The sequence below is a fragment of the Protomyctophum parallelum genome (genome assembly GCF_964188405.1).
Source record: "Protomyctophum parallelum genome assembly, chromosome: 15".
NCBI lineage: Eukaryota > Metazoa > Chordata > Actinopteri > Myctophiformes > Myctophidae > Protomyctophum > Protomyctophum parallelum.
In genome coordinates, this window is record NC_139710.1 from 39034872 (window position 1) to 39051957 (window position 17086).

The following is a 17086-nucleotide window of genomic DNA, read 5'->3' on the forward strand; positions in this document are numbered from 1 at the left end:
CATGTCCGTACTATTCTCTTTACCAGTCAGCTGATGTCACATACGGAATGCGCACTTTGGGGATCGTGGTATTACATTTCTTCATGCTGGCACCATAGAAGACATGACATGACATTGTCACATTTGGGTTAATTATTCCTATTGCACTGCATGCTGTCACCTTTATGCCTCAAAATAATTTGTTTCTATTGAAAAACACCAGTAAAATAATGTTTATTATATTTTATTTCATTCAAGTCATGATGAAGGAATGAGTTGAATGTTGCTGCTTAATGCTGTGCCTGTGGCCCCGATGTATTATGGTCTTCGCTCGTAGCATTGTATTGAAGAAGACTTGAATTGGGTGTGATACAGCATATGAAAGCAAACTTCCCAAGGATTATGGAGATGTTTTTATTTATTTAGGTTGAGAAATGAAAGAATTATGGCCGTTTCTAATCTCAACATTTTACAAAAAAAGACGCAAAAGAAGGCTGTTGCCATGTCTCATAGAAACAAGTAAATAGGTCTATAAAAATAAGCGCATATAACAAGTGTCTGCAACCTATTTTAAATGAAGTGCCGTGTTTTTATTTTCTAGATAGTGAGTCTGCCATATCCAGATTAATTTTAATGACACCACATTAAAATAAAAAAACATATTTTTATTGTCCACAAATATAAAGTTCTTCCTTTTTAAATATGTTCTTGCACATTGTTATAATGATCATTATATATATCCCCCTGCAGTCAGAGTTCATAGTTTTAATGAATGAATGTGATGCATTGTGAGCTGGTATAGATCTGCTATTTTCAAAAGTAATCTTGGAAATTTTTAATTTAATTTTTGGATTAGCCGTCCTTAGTTGGGCAAATGCATTCATCTGGGGATCCTTGACATGGGAATGTGCTGTGTGAGGATCACTGGTTTAAACAACATTAGGAGAAAAGCCCAAATAACCACTTTAGAAACAAGAAAAGCAACCACAAAATAGTACAACTACCAATATTTACAAGCAACTTTACAGAAAAAGAAGCCGCTTATAATAAACAGACATGGCAACACTCTAGCAGCCTCCCAGAGCCGCTCAAGTGTAAAATCAAACAGTGCTTGTTGCGTTTATGAGGTGGTCAGACCCACGTCTAATCGTTATGCGCTGAGTGTTTCTAGGTCAAGGGGCTTAATAGCAAATTGCGCAAAGCGAAAATAATTAACATATGGACACAATGCTAAAATATTCAGGAACGCTGTATGCCTTAATGTGTGTGCGTTCAACACGGGCCGAGTGCGTTCAACACGGGCCGATATGCCTTTCATAATACCATTGTGCGCAGAGCGAGGGCAATTTCTGTATTACCCCATTGTAAAACGGATCTTCAAAATCTGGGCCATTATCTCTGTAGTCTCTCAGGACACATTATCTCTGGTCTATCAGGACACATTATCTCTGGTCTCTCAGGACACATTATCTCTGTAGTCTCTCAGGACACATTATCTCTGTAGTCTCTCAGGACACATTATCTCTGTAGTCTCTCAGGACACATTATCTCTGGTCTATCAGGACACATTATCTCTGGTCTCTCAGGACACATTATCTCTGTAGTCTCTCAGGACACATTATCTCTGGTCTCTCAGGACACATTATCTCTGTAGTCTCTCAGGACACATTATCTCTGGTCTCTCAGGACACATTATCTCTTTAGTCTCTCAGGACACATTATCTCTTCCACACAATGTTCAAATGTGGCGCCAATTTTTTAAATATACATTCAAACAAACGTTTTAACTCAAATCTTTTGCTTCTGGGGGGTCCCTGAAACATATTTTCAGAGGGGGTCGGCGGCCAATTTCATATATTTTTGGGGGGTCCTTAATTCACGAGAAAATGTTTGAGAACGACTGGCATAAAAACCTAGCATTTTCCAGAAAACTGTCATTATATTTAGAATCGTCCGCAGGTCTAAATGGGTTATAACCGGCCACGTATGTCATACATACCCCCTCCCCCTCCCTCCAGGAGACGGAGCTGCGGGGCCGCGTGTTGGAGGAGCAGCTGACGGGCGCGGAGCAGCGCCTGGAGGAGAACCAGGAGGAGCAGGAGAGCTTCCGGAAGAGCCTGCGGACGCTGCTGGAGATGCTGGACGGCAAGATCTTTGAGCTGACGGAACTGCGGGACACGCTGGCGCGCCTCATCGAGGAGGCCAGCTAGACCCCCCACAACCGCCGTCCCGGACCCCGCCCACTCAACTCAACTCAACTCCATGGACGGAGCCATATTTATTAACCCCCCCCCCCCTTACCTCCCCTCCCTCCTCCCCTCCCCACCAAATCTAATGACAAAAATTGCGTTTTTTTTACAGCGCTTTTCCTAACGTACTCAAAGCACTCCGAACGATGGTTTCGTTCCTTCGTTCGTTCACTCACACGCTATAGCACCGACCACCGACTCAGTGGAGGCTACGACGAGACCAAGGAGGACACTTTTGACATGTGAGGACGGAGACGGGGGACGGAGACGGACAACCCGCTCTACCTCCTCCCGCCCCCCCCCCCCCCTGTTCCTACTCCCCTCTCCTCTCTGCTGCTGCCCGGTGCACTGACTCGTCCCATGCTGAGATTGGTCCTCCACCCATAGGACCAATTAGGCACAAAAGAGGGCAGCTAAACTTCCAGCCCCCACCCCAAATAAAAGGCACTATAATATAGATTTGGCAAAGACATGGATGACCTGCACTTTGTGCTTGGCTGGTTCAGGGCTGTAACTATAACCTTGGGCCGCATTGATTGATCTTTCCAGGTCTGAAGCATACAGTAATTATTATTATAAGCCTCTATGCAGTCTATGGTTGTTTGGGGGGGAGAGGTTAGCTTGTGAAGATCCATGTCCCTTGGTGCCACCTGCTGTCCGAATCTGGGAACTGCATCACTGCTGGTGCAGCCAGGCAGAATCTCTCTCTCTCTCACACACACACACACACACACACACACACACACACACACACACACACACACACACACACACACACACACACACACACACACACACACACACACACACACACACACACACACACACACACACACACACACCCCTCCCCAAAGGGACGACCGGCCGAAGTCACCGGCTGGTAATAATAATTGCTGTTAAGACTGCTGCGTCAAAAAGCTGCCAAATACGTACAGTAAATCCCACTGAAATATGCTCCTCCTCCAGCTATAGCAGATGCTCTCGTCCAACCAAAGTGATTTCCCCCCCGCCAGTGGCGTATGTTCGTGCGTGCGTGCGTACCGTGCGTGTGTGCTGTGTAGATTGTGTGGACACATGGTCCTGTTCGTGTGCTTTATTGGACTACATGGAAACAACAACGTAACCTAAACCCTTCTGGCTCTGAACCAACCAGTGACATCACTGCTACACAGTGACATCACAGTGACATCACGGCTGGCCGGGGATGCTGGGACATGGAGTTTTGTTTACAATAATATATTGAACTACTCTGTATTTCTTTTTTTTGGATCATGACTGTACATGACTGTACATTGAACATAATATTTAAATGACATATAGAGACGAGTAATTCATCTTCCATTGTGCCCCCCCCCCCCCCCCCCAGAATAAGCTGAGGCGTGACAGGAGAGGAGGAAGGCTCCTGTATTCCAAACAGCTTCCACATCATCATCACAGCCAACTGACCCGTCTTCCTTCCTGCCAAACGTCCCGTGTGTGTGTGTGTGTGTGTGTGTGTGTGGGGCGTTATGGTGCGTTCATACGGGGCAGATGCAAAGACACGGTCTACCATTCATTGTCAATGGAAGCCAGCGCCGTGAAGCTACGAAACAAAAATCCGGGATGCACTCGCAGACCAATAGTATGTCCGAACTAAAGCCTGTACTCGCGAATCCGACGTTTGTATATAGCTGCTGTAAAAGACTCTAAAAGCTACAAAGATACGAATTGAAGCTGAGCTGCATGCAGGTTCAACTTCCAGATGCAAAGCTACAAAGATACGAATTGAAGCTGAGCTGCATGTGGGTTCAACTTCCAGATGCAAATCTACAACTGTATAGCTGCAATGACACAGCGACTTCTTCAGCAGTTAGCTCATTCTTGGCTAAGGACGCCTTTTTAAATGTTTTTTTTTTTGTTGTGGCTTTTGCCACAACAAAATTGAGGGATAGACAGTAGGCTGACAGGAAATGGGGAGAGAGATGGGGGGGTACATGCCGTAAAGGCCGTCGGGATCGGGAGTCGAACCAATTTCTTCTGCTTCTTCTAGTCCTGCTGGATTGTTGTTGTTTTTCTCTAAATCAATCTCCCCCCCAGCCACCGCGCCTCCGACACGCGTCACTATACGGACGCACAGGCTTGACGCCATCAGCGACCGTGTGAGCAACAGATTTTACCAAGCGGCAAATATGCTGAGATCTTTGCATCTCTGGTAAATTTATACAGCACCTTTATCCAAGGCACTTTACAGAGATTGTGCATTACATTCACCCATTCACACACTCACATTCATACACCTTTACATAGATTGTGCATTGCATTCACGCACACATTCACACACCGATGGCGGAGGAAACCATGCAGGGCACATGCACATCGGGAGCAATTAAGGGGTTCAGAGTCTTGCTCAAGGACACTTCAACCAGGGAAACTCCTCCCTGTCAGGTGTAAAGGAGCAACTTGGACACTCAGGCATGAAGGAAGCATGAGTTCAAGTCCGTTGCTCTCCCCATGTCCCCCATATATGGGGACTAGGTTGGTGGAGGGTGTGTAGAGCCCAGGATCACATTAGATGATTGACACAGGGGTGAAAAATGGGTTACAAAATCGTGGGATAAAAATATATATTTAAGAAGGACACTTCGACACTAACTCTGGGGGGAGCCCACAGGGATCGAACTGGGGAACCTCACAGTTGCCATCCGGTCACTCTACCCCTGAGCCACTGCCACTGCCTCTTTGCATAATGCCTTGTGTGAACGCACCATTATAGATAGGGAACGACTCGGGGCCATGCACGCACGCACACACGCACGCACGCACACAGCAATACCAGACAGGTTCTGGGTAACACATCCGTCTGTCTGTCTGTCTGTCTGCCTGTCTGTCTCTCACATCATATCTCTGTCTACCTGTCTGTCTCTCAATCAGGTACTCTCCTCAGCAGACTCACAGAGAGGTGAGGCAGGTCAGTTGATTGACACCTGTCTGGTGAGACATCTCAGTTGATTGATACCTTTCTGAGAGTACAGTATAATAGAATGGACTACTCTCGACCTTTGGGCTTTGTGGCTCTTAAAAGGTACACACACTTGAAACTCAAAGAAAGGTTCTATATGTAACTGGAAAAAGGTTCCATAAGAAACAATTAAACACACAAAGGTTCCCCCATATACTGAGGAAAGCATTTCACATCATCGTGCATGCATGAAACTAGGTCTTTTTTTTTTTCAATTATGGCCTTTGTTATTTATTTATTCACTTTGTTAGAACCACATGGTCCCCACCACGACGTGGGTGCTTTTTTGGGGGGGGGGGGGGGGGTCAAATATTGAACCTTTTTTTTGTGTCGTGTGCAGTGGTGGAAAAAGTTGTACTTAAGTAAAAGTACTGTATGAATGTATAGTATTGAAGTAGAAGTCCCGTATTCAAAATGTAAAAGTGCAAAAAGTATTGCCATCAGTATGTACTTAAAGTACCAAAAGTAAAAGTACTCATTGTGCAGAATGTCCCCTTCCACAAGTAAAAAATGTATACAAAATGTTTTGAAAATAGCCGATCTACAAGCTCACAATGCGTTGCAGCTTGTAGATCGGCTATTTTAGGGGAAAAAAATCTATATAGTGCTGAAGTGGTTAGTGTGTTTTGTAATAGTAATCAAAATCTACAAAGTAACTAGTAACTAAAGTTTTCATATAATTGAATTACTCAAGTAACGTACAAATACCTCAAAAAGTACATTTACTTAAGTAAATGTTCTTACTTTCCACCACTGCGTGTGTGCGCGTGCGTGCGGGCGGTCATAGTGGTACACTGTGTAAGGCTCAGGGTGTCTTCAATAAGTGTTTGTTAACCAAGCAAACCAATCTCCATGCTTCAATGAGACTAGTGTCCACACACATATACATGCCATTAAGACCTGGAACAAATCTGTGTCACTTTAATGTTTATAACCACATTAAATAAGACACTACACCCTTTTTGTATCGTTTAAAAGATTTAGAACACTTTCCTGGGGGTCTTTGTGTGTGTAATTATGTGGTTTTAGATATTTTCGATTTTAGCAGTGAGCCCAGTGTCTCTGATGTCATGGACACTGGGCTCACTTACTTCCTGGACTACATCAAGGACTATTTAAAGAGGACGAGAAGCGAAGACCGTACGGTGGACTCCATGTTGCTCCCTGAAAGGAAAGAAACATGCGCAGTTGAGACCAGGAAGTTGCATGGCGTGATGCCACTGAAAGAGATGAGAGATGTTTGTATATCATATGTCACGTCATTGTATTTTGCCTTTTATATTAACATTTTAACAGCAAGTGGATAAGTAAGTCCCAGCATGGATCATCACACAGACAGTAATGTTGGTTGGACGTGATATATTTACAGGCATCACGCCATCTGCTGGGCCATTTGTGCCATATCTATGATTTGTCATGTACATCTTCCTGGTCTCAACTGCACATGTTTCTTTCCTTCCAGGGAGCAACATGGAGTCCACCGTACGGTCTTCGCTTCCCGTCCTCTTTAAATAGTCCTTGGACTACATGTTGTCTCAGTAAGACAGCCCCCCCCCCCCCCCATCCACAAGGAGGAGCAGTGCACCAAAGCATTATGGGAATTGTAGTCCAGGAAGAAAGTGAGCCCAGTGTTGATGACATCAGAGACACTGGGCTCACTGCTAAAATCTAAAATATATAAAACCACATATTACACGCATAAAGACCCCCAGGAAAGTGTTCTAAATCTTCTAAACGTCATTAACATATATTTAAAGTGTCCCTTTTAACCATTATTTAAAAAGAAAAACCTTTTTTGCAAATCTTTGAATATATATATCAAACGTTTTTAACTCGTATACCTTTGCTTCTGCGGGGTCCCTGGAATAAAATATTTTCAGATGTAGGTCAATTATATATACGTATTATTACACAGGCCGGTATTAAAGTAACTTTGTACTCTGCTGATAATGTAAATTAATGGTCAGACAGACAGTGTAGAATTTGGAAACGCTCCACTTTGCAATGGGATGGACATTGTGGTGGTATAACTATATTGTTTCAACCTATTGAATGTACGAGAACAAAAAAAAAAGTATTATTTGCTTAAAGGGGGTCTTTTAAGTGATTTATTCATTTGTTTGTTTGTTTATTTGTTTGTTTATTTACGGTTGTTAAAATGTAATTGTTAAAGATTGAGTGCCACGATTCTTTTCCACCCTAAAACATGATCATCAGGTATTATTATAATATAAGGAGGAAGAACTTTTTCCAAAAAGTGTACAGTATTTGTTAAAACTATGCTTTTATGTGGTGATGGGTGATGATCCACCTGCACTGAAGCCGCACCCACAGCTGTAGTTGTATGATAAAGGGGGAGGGGTTAGGGGAGGGGCTGATAGTGTGATGTCACTATATTACTGTTTATTTCGTTGGCACGTTTGACTGTCAAGGGTTCAGCCTCCAAGAAGAAACCCAAAATACAAAGTTAATACACCATTGCACATACAAACGACTCCAGGGTGTCTAATGAAGTACTGTCACCTCATAGACACATGAAAAACTGGAAAAATACCAAAATGGTGGCACTCCATCTTTAAATAGCTCTCTATTCCCATAGTGGTGGCTGCTGGGAAGTGGTGAAAGAAAACCAACTGTAACAAGAAGCAGACAGAGTTGTAAACTGAACACTAATAGGCAGTGGTGGAACGTAACTAAGTACTTTTACTTAAGTACTGTACTTAAGTACAATTTTGAGGTATTCATATTTTACTTTCCAGTACTTATACTTCTACTCCACTAACATCTCAGAGCCAAAATTTGTACTTTTTACTCCACTACAATTATTTGAAAACTTTAGTTACTATAGATACTTTGGCGATTTAAATTTAGATTAGAAAACAATAAACATACATTAACCACTTCAACCCTATACATTTCGGCCATTTGAAAATAGCCGATCTACAAGCTCACAATGCGTCACAACGGGACGCATTGTGAGCTTGTAGATCAGCTATTTTCAATAGATTTTGTACACATTTTGAACTTGTGAAATGGGACATTTTGCAATATGAGTACTTTTACTTTTAGTACTTTAAGTACATTTTGATGCCGATACTTTTGTACTTTTACTCAAGTACATTTTCAATTCCGTACTTTTACTTGTAACGAAGTAGTTCTAAATTGCAGTATTGGTAGGCTACTTAATTTTACTAAACAACTTAACAATTGAGTACTTTTTCCACCACTGCCAGTCAATCTAGCTAAAAAGGGGCGCAACCCAAAATAAATTGCAATAGTAATCGTTCAATGTTTTTTTATCCTTAGGGTCATCCAAATAACATATTAAAAAATCATTCTTAGATACATTTAGGATAAGATCCAGTCAAATCTGATTATATCTGATTTCTCAAATCTGATCTTTTGGCCGGACCCGTTCACACGACTCACATTTTTGCAAGTGACCAGATCGGATCTGTCACAGATCTGTGTGTTCAGACTGGCAGCCAAATCCAGTCTGAATCAGATCTGTGCCACATCCAGATTGGAATCCGGTTTGTTTAAATAAGTCTAAACACAAACAAGTCACATGCGGAATCCGATTTAGATCAGGTTACTGCGTTCAGACTGAGACAGATCTCCTGAAATCAGATTTGAATCAGATTTGAAACCACCTCTGAAATGTCAGCACAGGTCACATTTTGTAAAAAAAAAAATCAGATTCCATGTTGACTTGTTTGTTAAACACATCTGATTCCATACTGGATGTGGCACAGAGATCTGATTCAGGCTGGATTTGGCTGCCAAGTGTAAATGGGGTCAAATTGAAACTGATAACTTATACAGCACCTTTAAAGCTGTGCTGTAAGTGAGTATGCAGCCCCAACTGACGAACAAGGGGTGTAACATGATAACAAGCTGCTATTCAAAACTGGGAGCGTATTAATTATCATGGCTCTGTTGTCATAATTAATTATATCCTAAATAGACATGGTTTAATTGTTTTTTTCAGGTAAAATTGTTTAAAACTGTATCATAGATAGAAAAAAAACACAAGGACTATCCCAAGAGCTATCCAGCGTACTGTGTGCTATCCTGGGACAACAGTACATAGTGTGACCTTTTGGGACAAATTTGAGCAAAAACTTCAACATGTGACTTGAATGGGTTGGCTTTTGGGGAATATATATGATTTTACGATTCTTTCTGTCCCTATATCGGGACATAACCCGGAAGGCGCTGCAAGTCGGCAGACTCAGGCGGACTTCGCAACGTACGTCGGCACGGCGACACAGCTCGGCGGTGCCTCCCGTCCTGTGGCTTAAGTCTGCTTGGGATGGCAATTCTTTTTGTTTTGTTTGGATTGTCAAAAAACACTAAGAACTTTCGCATTCCTGGAGTGCAGTGCAGTGCAGTCCCGCAAAGGCATATTCAATTTGTGATAGATTTTTGACGTCACAAGTTGACGTTTGGTCAATAAGAGTCACAGTCTAACTGTTGGGTTGTGAGAGTGTGTTGCAATGACACCTGGAACAGCACTGAGTGTATACTATACTTTAACCCAGACATGTTTGGGTCTAGACTCGCGTAGCGATACTAATATCACTGTGTGGATATTAGTCTCGTCTTAGATTCTATTTTCTCGCAATTTCTCTCCCCCATATTTGAAAACTGGGCCCAGGTTGGTTATATATAAGTATATAAGGCTCTAGACGAATCTGGTTGGCTCGTCACCATTTTGGCCAGACTTCATCCGCCTGGGGCAATATGCATTGAGAGGGGCCAGACTTCATCCGCCTGGGGCAATAGGCATTGAGAGGGGCCAGACTTCATCTGCCTGGGGCAATAGGCATTGAGAGGGGCCAGACTTCATCTGCCTGTGGCAATATGCATTGAGAGGGGCCAGACTTCATCCGCCTGGGGCAATATGCATTCAGAGGGGCCAGACTTCATCTGCCTGGGGCAATATGCATTTAGAGGGGTCAGACTTCATCTGCCTGGGGCAATATGCATTGAGAGGGGCCAGACTTCATCTGCCTGGGGCAATATGCATTGAGAGGGGCCAGACTTCATCTGCCTGGGGCAATATGCATTGAGAGGGGCCAGACTTCATCTGCCTGTGGCAATATGCATTGAGAGGGGCCAGACTTCATCTGCCTGTGGCAATATGCATTGAGAGGGGCCAGACTTCATCTGCCTGGGGCAATATGCATTGCAAAGGCAGATGAAGGGCTGGCTACGCGAGGCTAGTTTGGGTCATCATCATATATGAGGGGGAAACAATCTTCTAACTAACCCATCATGTCTGGGTCAGCATCATATTAAGTGGAAAACAATCTTCTAAATCGTCCGTTTGACACGTTGCGTCGTTCACATGTGTCGTGTTGCTGCTGCGCCTGCAGAGAATTCTCTACGTGACTAATAAGCGGTCGAAGACACGAGACAGCCATGGAGTATGAGATGCAGGAACACTTTAAAATTAACGCTAATATTAATGAATGCCTTTGTATAGTAGTGATGGTTTTCACTCTGTTCATTTTTTTTGTAAACTTATGATATATAATTAATTAGTAGGTATATTATTATTATTATGATCATCATCTTCATCGATGCATTTAGAGGTATATGAAAAGACTGGCAATATTTTTGACAATTCAAAGTAATTTTGAACTTATATTAAAAAAGGGGTACCTTGTGTTACTGTATGTGATTTGGTAATGAGATGCTGTGTGTGTGTGTGCGTGCGCATTTGCAGGGGAAAGGCTTTTACCCATTAATGGGTTTAACCAGACGCTGGTGGGGTCCATCGGCGCCATCTGCTGGTGATCAGGCAAAACTCAATTATCTTTGTTAATTTAAAGGAAAACAAAGACAAACCCTCCTGGCCTCAAGAAAGAACACACTTCTGTGAACTGTCAAAATTATATGTTATGTATTCAAATACAGTGACCGCATAATTCCGTGTGTGCAAACGGTTGTGTTATTTGTTTATTTTCAATCTTGACCATGATACTGACATGAGATTGACCATGGTACTGACCATGATACTGACCATGGTACTGAACATTATACTGACATGATACTGACCATGGTACTGACCATGATACTGACATGATACTGTCATGATACCGACCATGATACTGACATGATACTGACCATGACACTGGCCATGACACTGACCATGATACTGACATGATACTGACCATGATACTGACATGATACTGACCATGATACTGACATGATACTGACCATGATACTGACCATGATACTGACCATGACGCTAGCCATGGTACTGACCATGATACTGACATGATACTGGCCATGATACTGACATGATACTGACCATGATACTGACATGATACTGACCATGATACTGACCCTGATACTTGCCTATTACCTGGCAAAATATTTTTCCTTGCTCGTTGTTAACTGATTGCTTTTTTTTGCAGGATGCAGTGATTTTAGGTTACTTTTATAGGTGTTTCCCCACATTCTACACAGTAATTGAGATATGGTAGGACAAGCGAGCAATATAATATATGTAGTGATTTATGACCCAAAATGTGTTTAGTTTTCCCCAGAACTGCAATGCTCCGTGCAAGCTTTGTTCTTTATAGCTTATATGGGGTTTCCAGCTGTGGTTTTGTGGTTCAGTAGGCCTAATACACCCAGAAATGTATTTGCATGCACTGCTCCGTGCTTGCGGTTAGGGCTAGGTTTGTCGGATCAATATGTATGATCAGTATGTCGGAACTAAAGCCTGTAAGCTATACCCCGTGATACCAACCATCACTCTCTCTCTCACACACACACACACACACCTACAATTTAGAGTGTCACAAAAGTGTGACATGAGAGTAAATGGCATTAAATCTTAACCCGTCATCTGACCGGTTGCGAGGTGTTTCGGTGTGCATCGTGTTAATGAACTGGTGGGCGAGTCCACATAAAAACGACATTTGAACAAATACTGTATACTTTTTGGAAAACATTCTTCCTCCTTATAGGATACCTGATGATCATGTTTTAGGGTGGGGAAAAAGCACGGCACTTAATATTTTCACCAGTGGACCAGCTACTCCAGATAATTATTACACTGTATAGGCTACATCACAATTATCAGGGCATGCGTTCTGACAGATGTGTGCTCTATAATCTACATATCTATCTACACACATTCTTGACTCCAGTCCTGCAATAATGTCCAGTAAAAAAATAAATATATGACTTTCTCGCGCATTTGGTTTACAAGGATTTATTAATCTGCAGAGGAAAATAAGTTTGTAAATAAAATAAAAACTATGTCTTTGAACAAATCAAAATGGCAGGACTTAGCAGGGGTAAAAAGGTATCATTAGAATAGTATTGTGTAAAAAAGAAAGTATTTATAAGTCTGTATTTTAGGTGATCAAGCTCAATGCACGACCCATATATCTGTTTCATAATTTTCCTTTACACATTTTCTTTACCTCCAATATTGAACTTGTCTTGTGTCTCACTGGCTTATCGGGACAGTCTTTGTGGCTAGAACAGGTCTAGGTAGCAATTAAACAAAACAAAACAAAGCATTTTGGCTGTAAAATATCGTGAAATGACCAAAACACAAACAAGGCATTAGAATGTACAATATAAGATAGAGCGAGCTGATGAACTGATGAACAGGCCACGTTCAGTAACGCTCATAAGACTATAGGAGCTGATGAACAGGCCACGTTCAGTAACGCTCATAAGACTATAGGAGCTGATGAACAGGCCACGTTCAGTAACGCTCATAAGACTATAGGAGCTGATGAACAGGCCACGTTCAGTAACGCTCATAAGACTATAGGAGCTGATGAACAGGCCACGTTCAGTAACGCTCATCAAGACTATAGGATGAAAGTAAAAACACATCTAGTTGTGTTGCTAACGTCAGTCGGGTGAAGAGTGGGTTTACCGTTGTGCTGTACTGTACATCTCCAAAGAGCATCTTCTGTCCCCCAAACTCACGTTTGGCTATTTTGTCAATGGAGCAAAGATTGATCTTCTTACTACTAAGGCTTATAGTTCATGCTTCATGGCTTCTGCACCGTAATGTGTGTGTGTGTGTGTGTGAGCTCTGCTGCACGACTGCATCACACAAACCTAGTATAGTCCTACACACCTACAACATATAAGACGTGTGTGTGTGCCACCGCATGGGAAATCTACCGTCCCAGGCCAGTACTGACTGACCCCCCGCACTGAAAATGGCTACGCCGAGTGGTTCCCAATGTCCCCCCGTTCAGCAGCCCTGATGATGGGGCCACGGTTATACATACGCCAATCGGTTTGTATGGCTGCGTGTGATCTCACAAGCAACTATGACAAGTCCCCCAGTAATGCCGCTTCAACGTCAGCACCTCGTTCTTACCAGGAGCCAACAGTACTGTATAGACCAGGGTTCCCCAAATCATTTTCCTCAAGGGCCATATTTTGACTAGGGTACTGGGGGCAGAGTCGGCACGCGCAAGGTCGAGGTCTTGCCCTGAAAATAAAATTTCAGGGCAAGACCCCATTTGACCCCCCCCCCCCCCCCCCCTCTGCGGGCTGCAGATGGCCCGCGGGCCTCTAATTGGGGAACCCTGGTATAGACTCTATACAGTAATGCCGGCTTCTGGAATGATGTCACGTGCATACCCTCTATACTATAGAGGGTATACACGTGACATCATCATCATACTCGGACGTTATGCGGGAACGCCTACTGAGTGGCGGAAAACTACTTTTTGACCTTGACAGCCCAAATATCCAAACAGAAAAGACCTATCGGATTGTATTAAACAACGTTAAACTCACCAACGTTGCAGCTGCACGGAAAGCTTAAATTATCCGATGATTTCTATCTGTCAAGTTTTTGTTTAACCCATTTTGGGCGGGAACCCATTTTGGTGTTTGGTGGCGCGCTACAAGCTTGTAGGTCTGCTATTTTTGAAAAATCGAAGAACGACTGACGTAGAAGACATTTTTTAGAATCTGATCTCAGGTCAGAAACTCAGAATGGGTTCATACAAATCTATGAGCTGCATGAGGAGTCCAAGATGCTTCTTTTCACCGGACAGTGGAGAGTTTCCCCAGCTGGACGTAGCACGTGGAAGGAACACGTTATTCCGACCGGTTCCTTTCCCCTCCATCAGGCGTGTGAGGGTACCTACCCTAGGGGACACGGGGAGAACATGCAAACTCCACACGGGCCCTTTCGCCAACCACGCCTTGGGTATGGGCACTGTCCCCAGCGGGAATCGAACCCACTATACCGACTGTGCCACCGTGCCCCCTCAAGGCCCATTGTTTTGTCGGAATTTGAGCAACAGAGCACCATTTGATGAGATTTATAGCCTCTCAGACCGAAAACTTCGAATATTTTGATATAATTTGTTAACATTGTTAGGAGAGATACAGTAACAGGCAAATGTTTACATTCTCTAAATGTGTAGACTTATTGAAAATGAAGTAATGCAGATGTTTAACAAAAATGAAAGTCTTGAGAGCGTAAAATGAAACCACATGGACCCATTTACGGGTTCATTTGGTTTCATTTTACGCTCTCTAGAGTTTAAGACCTATAAGGGTCCATTTGGTTACCAACTCCATCATTTAGCTGCATGCGGACCACCCGGAACCCCCTCAAGGACCACTGGTGGCCCCCGGACCACTGGTTGAAAACCACAGTTTTTAAGAATCCACTTGATTCTTAAAGAAACATTTGGTTCGACCACCTTCACTACTGGCTTAATTTAACCCAGTATCAAACCTTATTCCATAGAACTTTTTATAGTGTCCGGAAGCGGACTTGTCTATAACTTTAACGCACAGTACTTTGTTGGTGATGAAATTAAACAAACAAAACAGCAAAAAGTAACAACTGTAACTGTAACAAACAGCACAGACGATCTAGACATCTGATAACCTATCAAGTATCGTGATGATACATTGTGATGATACATGAAAACCCACTTTAGACGTGAGGCAGCTAGTCTCTGAGTATGACACGAAGAAGTGTGTGTGTGTGTGTGTGTGCGTGCGTGTGTGCTCCTACTGGGAAAAAGTACTCACATTTTATCCTTATAAGTGAAAGTATCAATTCTGCACTAGAGAGTATACATTGCAGGCATTCGTTTTGCACGAAAAGCACTCCTTGGGCTACGAACGGCCATAGCCACATTTGTGATGACCGCTAAGGACGCTTTTAGCCCAACAAGTGCTTTTTATGGGTAAGGAATTAATTCCCAGATTGGACATTGTTCCGATAATATTATTCTCTGACTCCACACACGCACGCACGGTCGCACGCACACCTTTCTATTGTTAGAATGTTTTACAAAATGCAGAACAGCACACAGCCTATATGTTTTTGGAAGAGGCGTTCGGTTTAGACGAAGAAGACGCTCAGTGCAGTGCACAGTGCAGTGCAGTGTGTGTGTAATGTGTGCTGAGAACATGGCCATAAAGGTCCTTATTTAACATGGCCATAAAGGTCCTTATTTAACATGGCCATGAAGGTCCTTAAAATAATCATGGCATTTATATCGTTACAATTTGCTTAGAGGCCTTGAAATGAAAACCCGATCCGTACAGTACAGTACATACAGTAGAAAGACACCGGTGACATCATCCCTCGTCACGGTGAATGCAGTGTGGACTGTGCCAGATGGGGGGCGCTATTGAGCGCCTCTTCCATTTGGCGGAGTCTGCGGGGTAGGACTGTTGTTGACCAGTCAGTTCTCAAGGTGGGGTCCGTCCCGGTTGGGTGGGGTGGGAGGTCCTTAATGGGGGACTACCGATGAATGGATGGGTCAGTACAGTAACGATTCCAGCCATGGTGGTGAGACTCACTGACTACATGCGGTTTTTATCAGATGCTGCTCGACTGCTCGGAGAGAGAACACAAAGTGTATGAGAGTACGTGGTGGTGGTATCGTCAGAAAAAGTCCAATGGATCAAATTCTTCCTTCCTGGGCAGGAAACCTTCTCAGATGAAGGCGTTGTCTGCGGGCGGTCCGCGGGCGGCCGGATTATGCATATCAATTTCAGGGAGAGACCACTGACGGCGCAGACCGGTGGTTCTCTTTCATATCATAATATCATAATGTGTATTATAATAATAATAAATTATCCTAATATGATTATTCTGGAGGTGTCAATGGTGCTCTGATTGATCCGCCTCGATTTTCAGTCCAAATGACTCGATCTGGAGAAACCAATCTTTTAAGTGGTATAAAAACAATCAGATTTGACGTGGGTTTTGACATAATCAGGCATCTGATAATTTTGGAAATATTTAAATTTTCCCATTCAAGATCGGTATCGGCCGTTCGTGAGGGAAAAAAAGACAATCGGTGATCCTCATGACAGACAATGTACAGGAAACAGACAGTGGCGTTATGTGTTAGAGCAGATAATGTAAATGCACCGGAAAGAGAAGGGTACCAGTGTAGTGTAGCTGTGTGTGTACATACTATAATGTGCAGTGCCATCTCTGTGTGTGTGTGTGTACAGTATGTTCAGTGCCATATTGTGCTAGCGTCTGTGTGTGTGTGCGTGCGTGCGTGTCCTCCTCCTCCTCCTCCTCCTAGCTCTCCCAGTCGGGGCAGCTGGAGGAGGAGGCGTCATCGTCAGAGTCCGAGTCGGGCGAGGCCTCCTTGATGCGCCGCAGCGCCTCGTGGATGCTCAGGGTGAGCGGGTCGGTGCAGGAGGAGGGGGGCCGCGGCGCCCCCCCTCCCGGGCCCCGCCTCTCCCTCTGGGGCACGCGGCGCAGCTTCACGCCGCGACGGATCTGGGCCAGGATGCTGCCGGGGTCGCCGTCCTCTAGGCCTGTTGTTGTCACAACCATCACAACATTTGTGTTGAACCAGTGTTGATT

The 17086-nt window shown here is 43.6% G+C and overlaps 2 protein-coding genes across 4 annotated transcripts in view; one reads left to right on the forward strand and one right to left on the reverse strand.

The window, feature by feature from the left end:
- The window catches only part of LOC310872347 (homer protein homolog 1-like), a 48211-nt gene extending 42433 nt beyond the window's left edge, over positions 1-5778 (forward strand). For both annotated transcript variants that reach the window (XM_083784136.1, XM_083784135.1), the window contains one exon: positions 1998-5778. In XM_083784136.1, coding sequence (XP_083640262.1) covers positions 1998-2189 — 192 coding nt within the window. In that variant the 3' untranslated portion in view covers positions 2190-5778. The remainder of the gene's footprint in view (positions 1-1997) is intronic.
- A 6666-nt stretch (positions 5779-12444) lies between these two features.
- Positions 12445-17086, reverse strand: part of LOC310872345 (junction-mediating and -regulatory protein-like) — a 40505-nt gene continuing 35863 nt past the window's right edge. Inside the window, exons 13-15 of one of the 2 annotated variants that reach the window (XM_083784129.1) lie at positions 13808-17037; positions 13063-13592; positions 12445-12883 (exon numbers count right to left, since the gene is read on the reverse strand). In XM_083784129.1, the coding sequence (XP_083640255.1) occupies positions 16796-17037 (242 nt within the window). In that variant the 3' untranslated portion in view covers positions 12445-12883; positions 13063-13592; positions 13808-16795. Of the gene's footprint in view, positions 13593-13807; positions 17038-17086 lie in introns of both variants that reach the window. The other variant, XM_083784128.1, reaches the window with a different exon arrangement.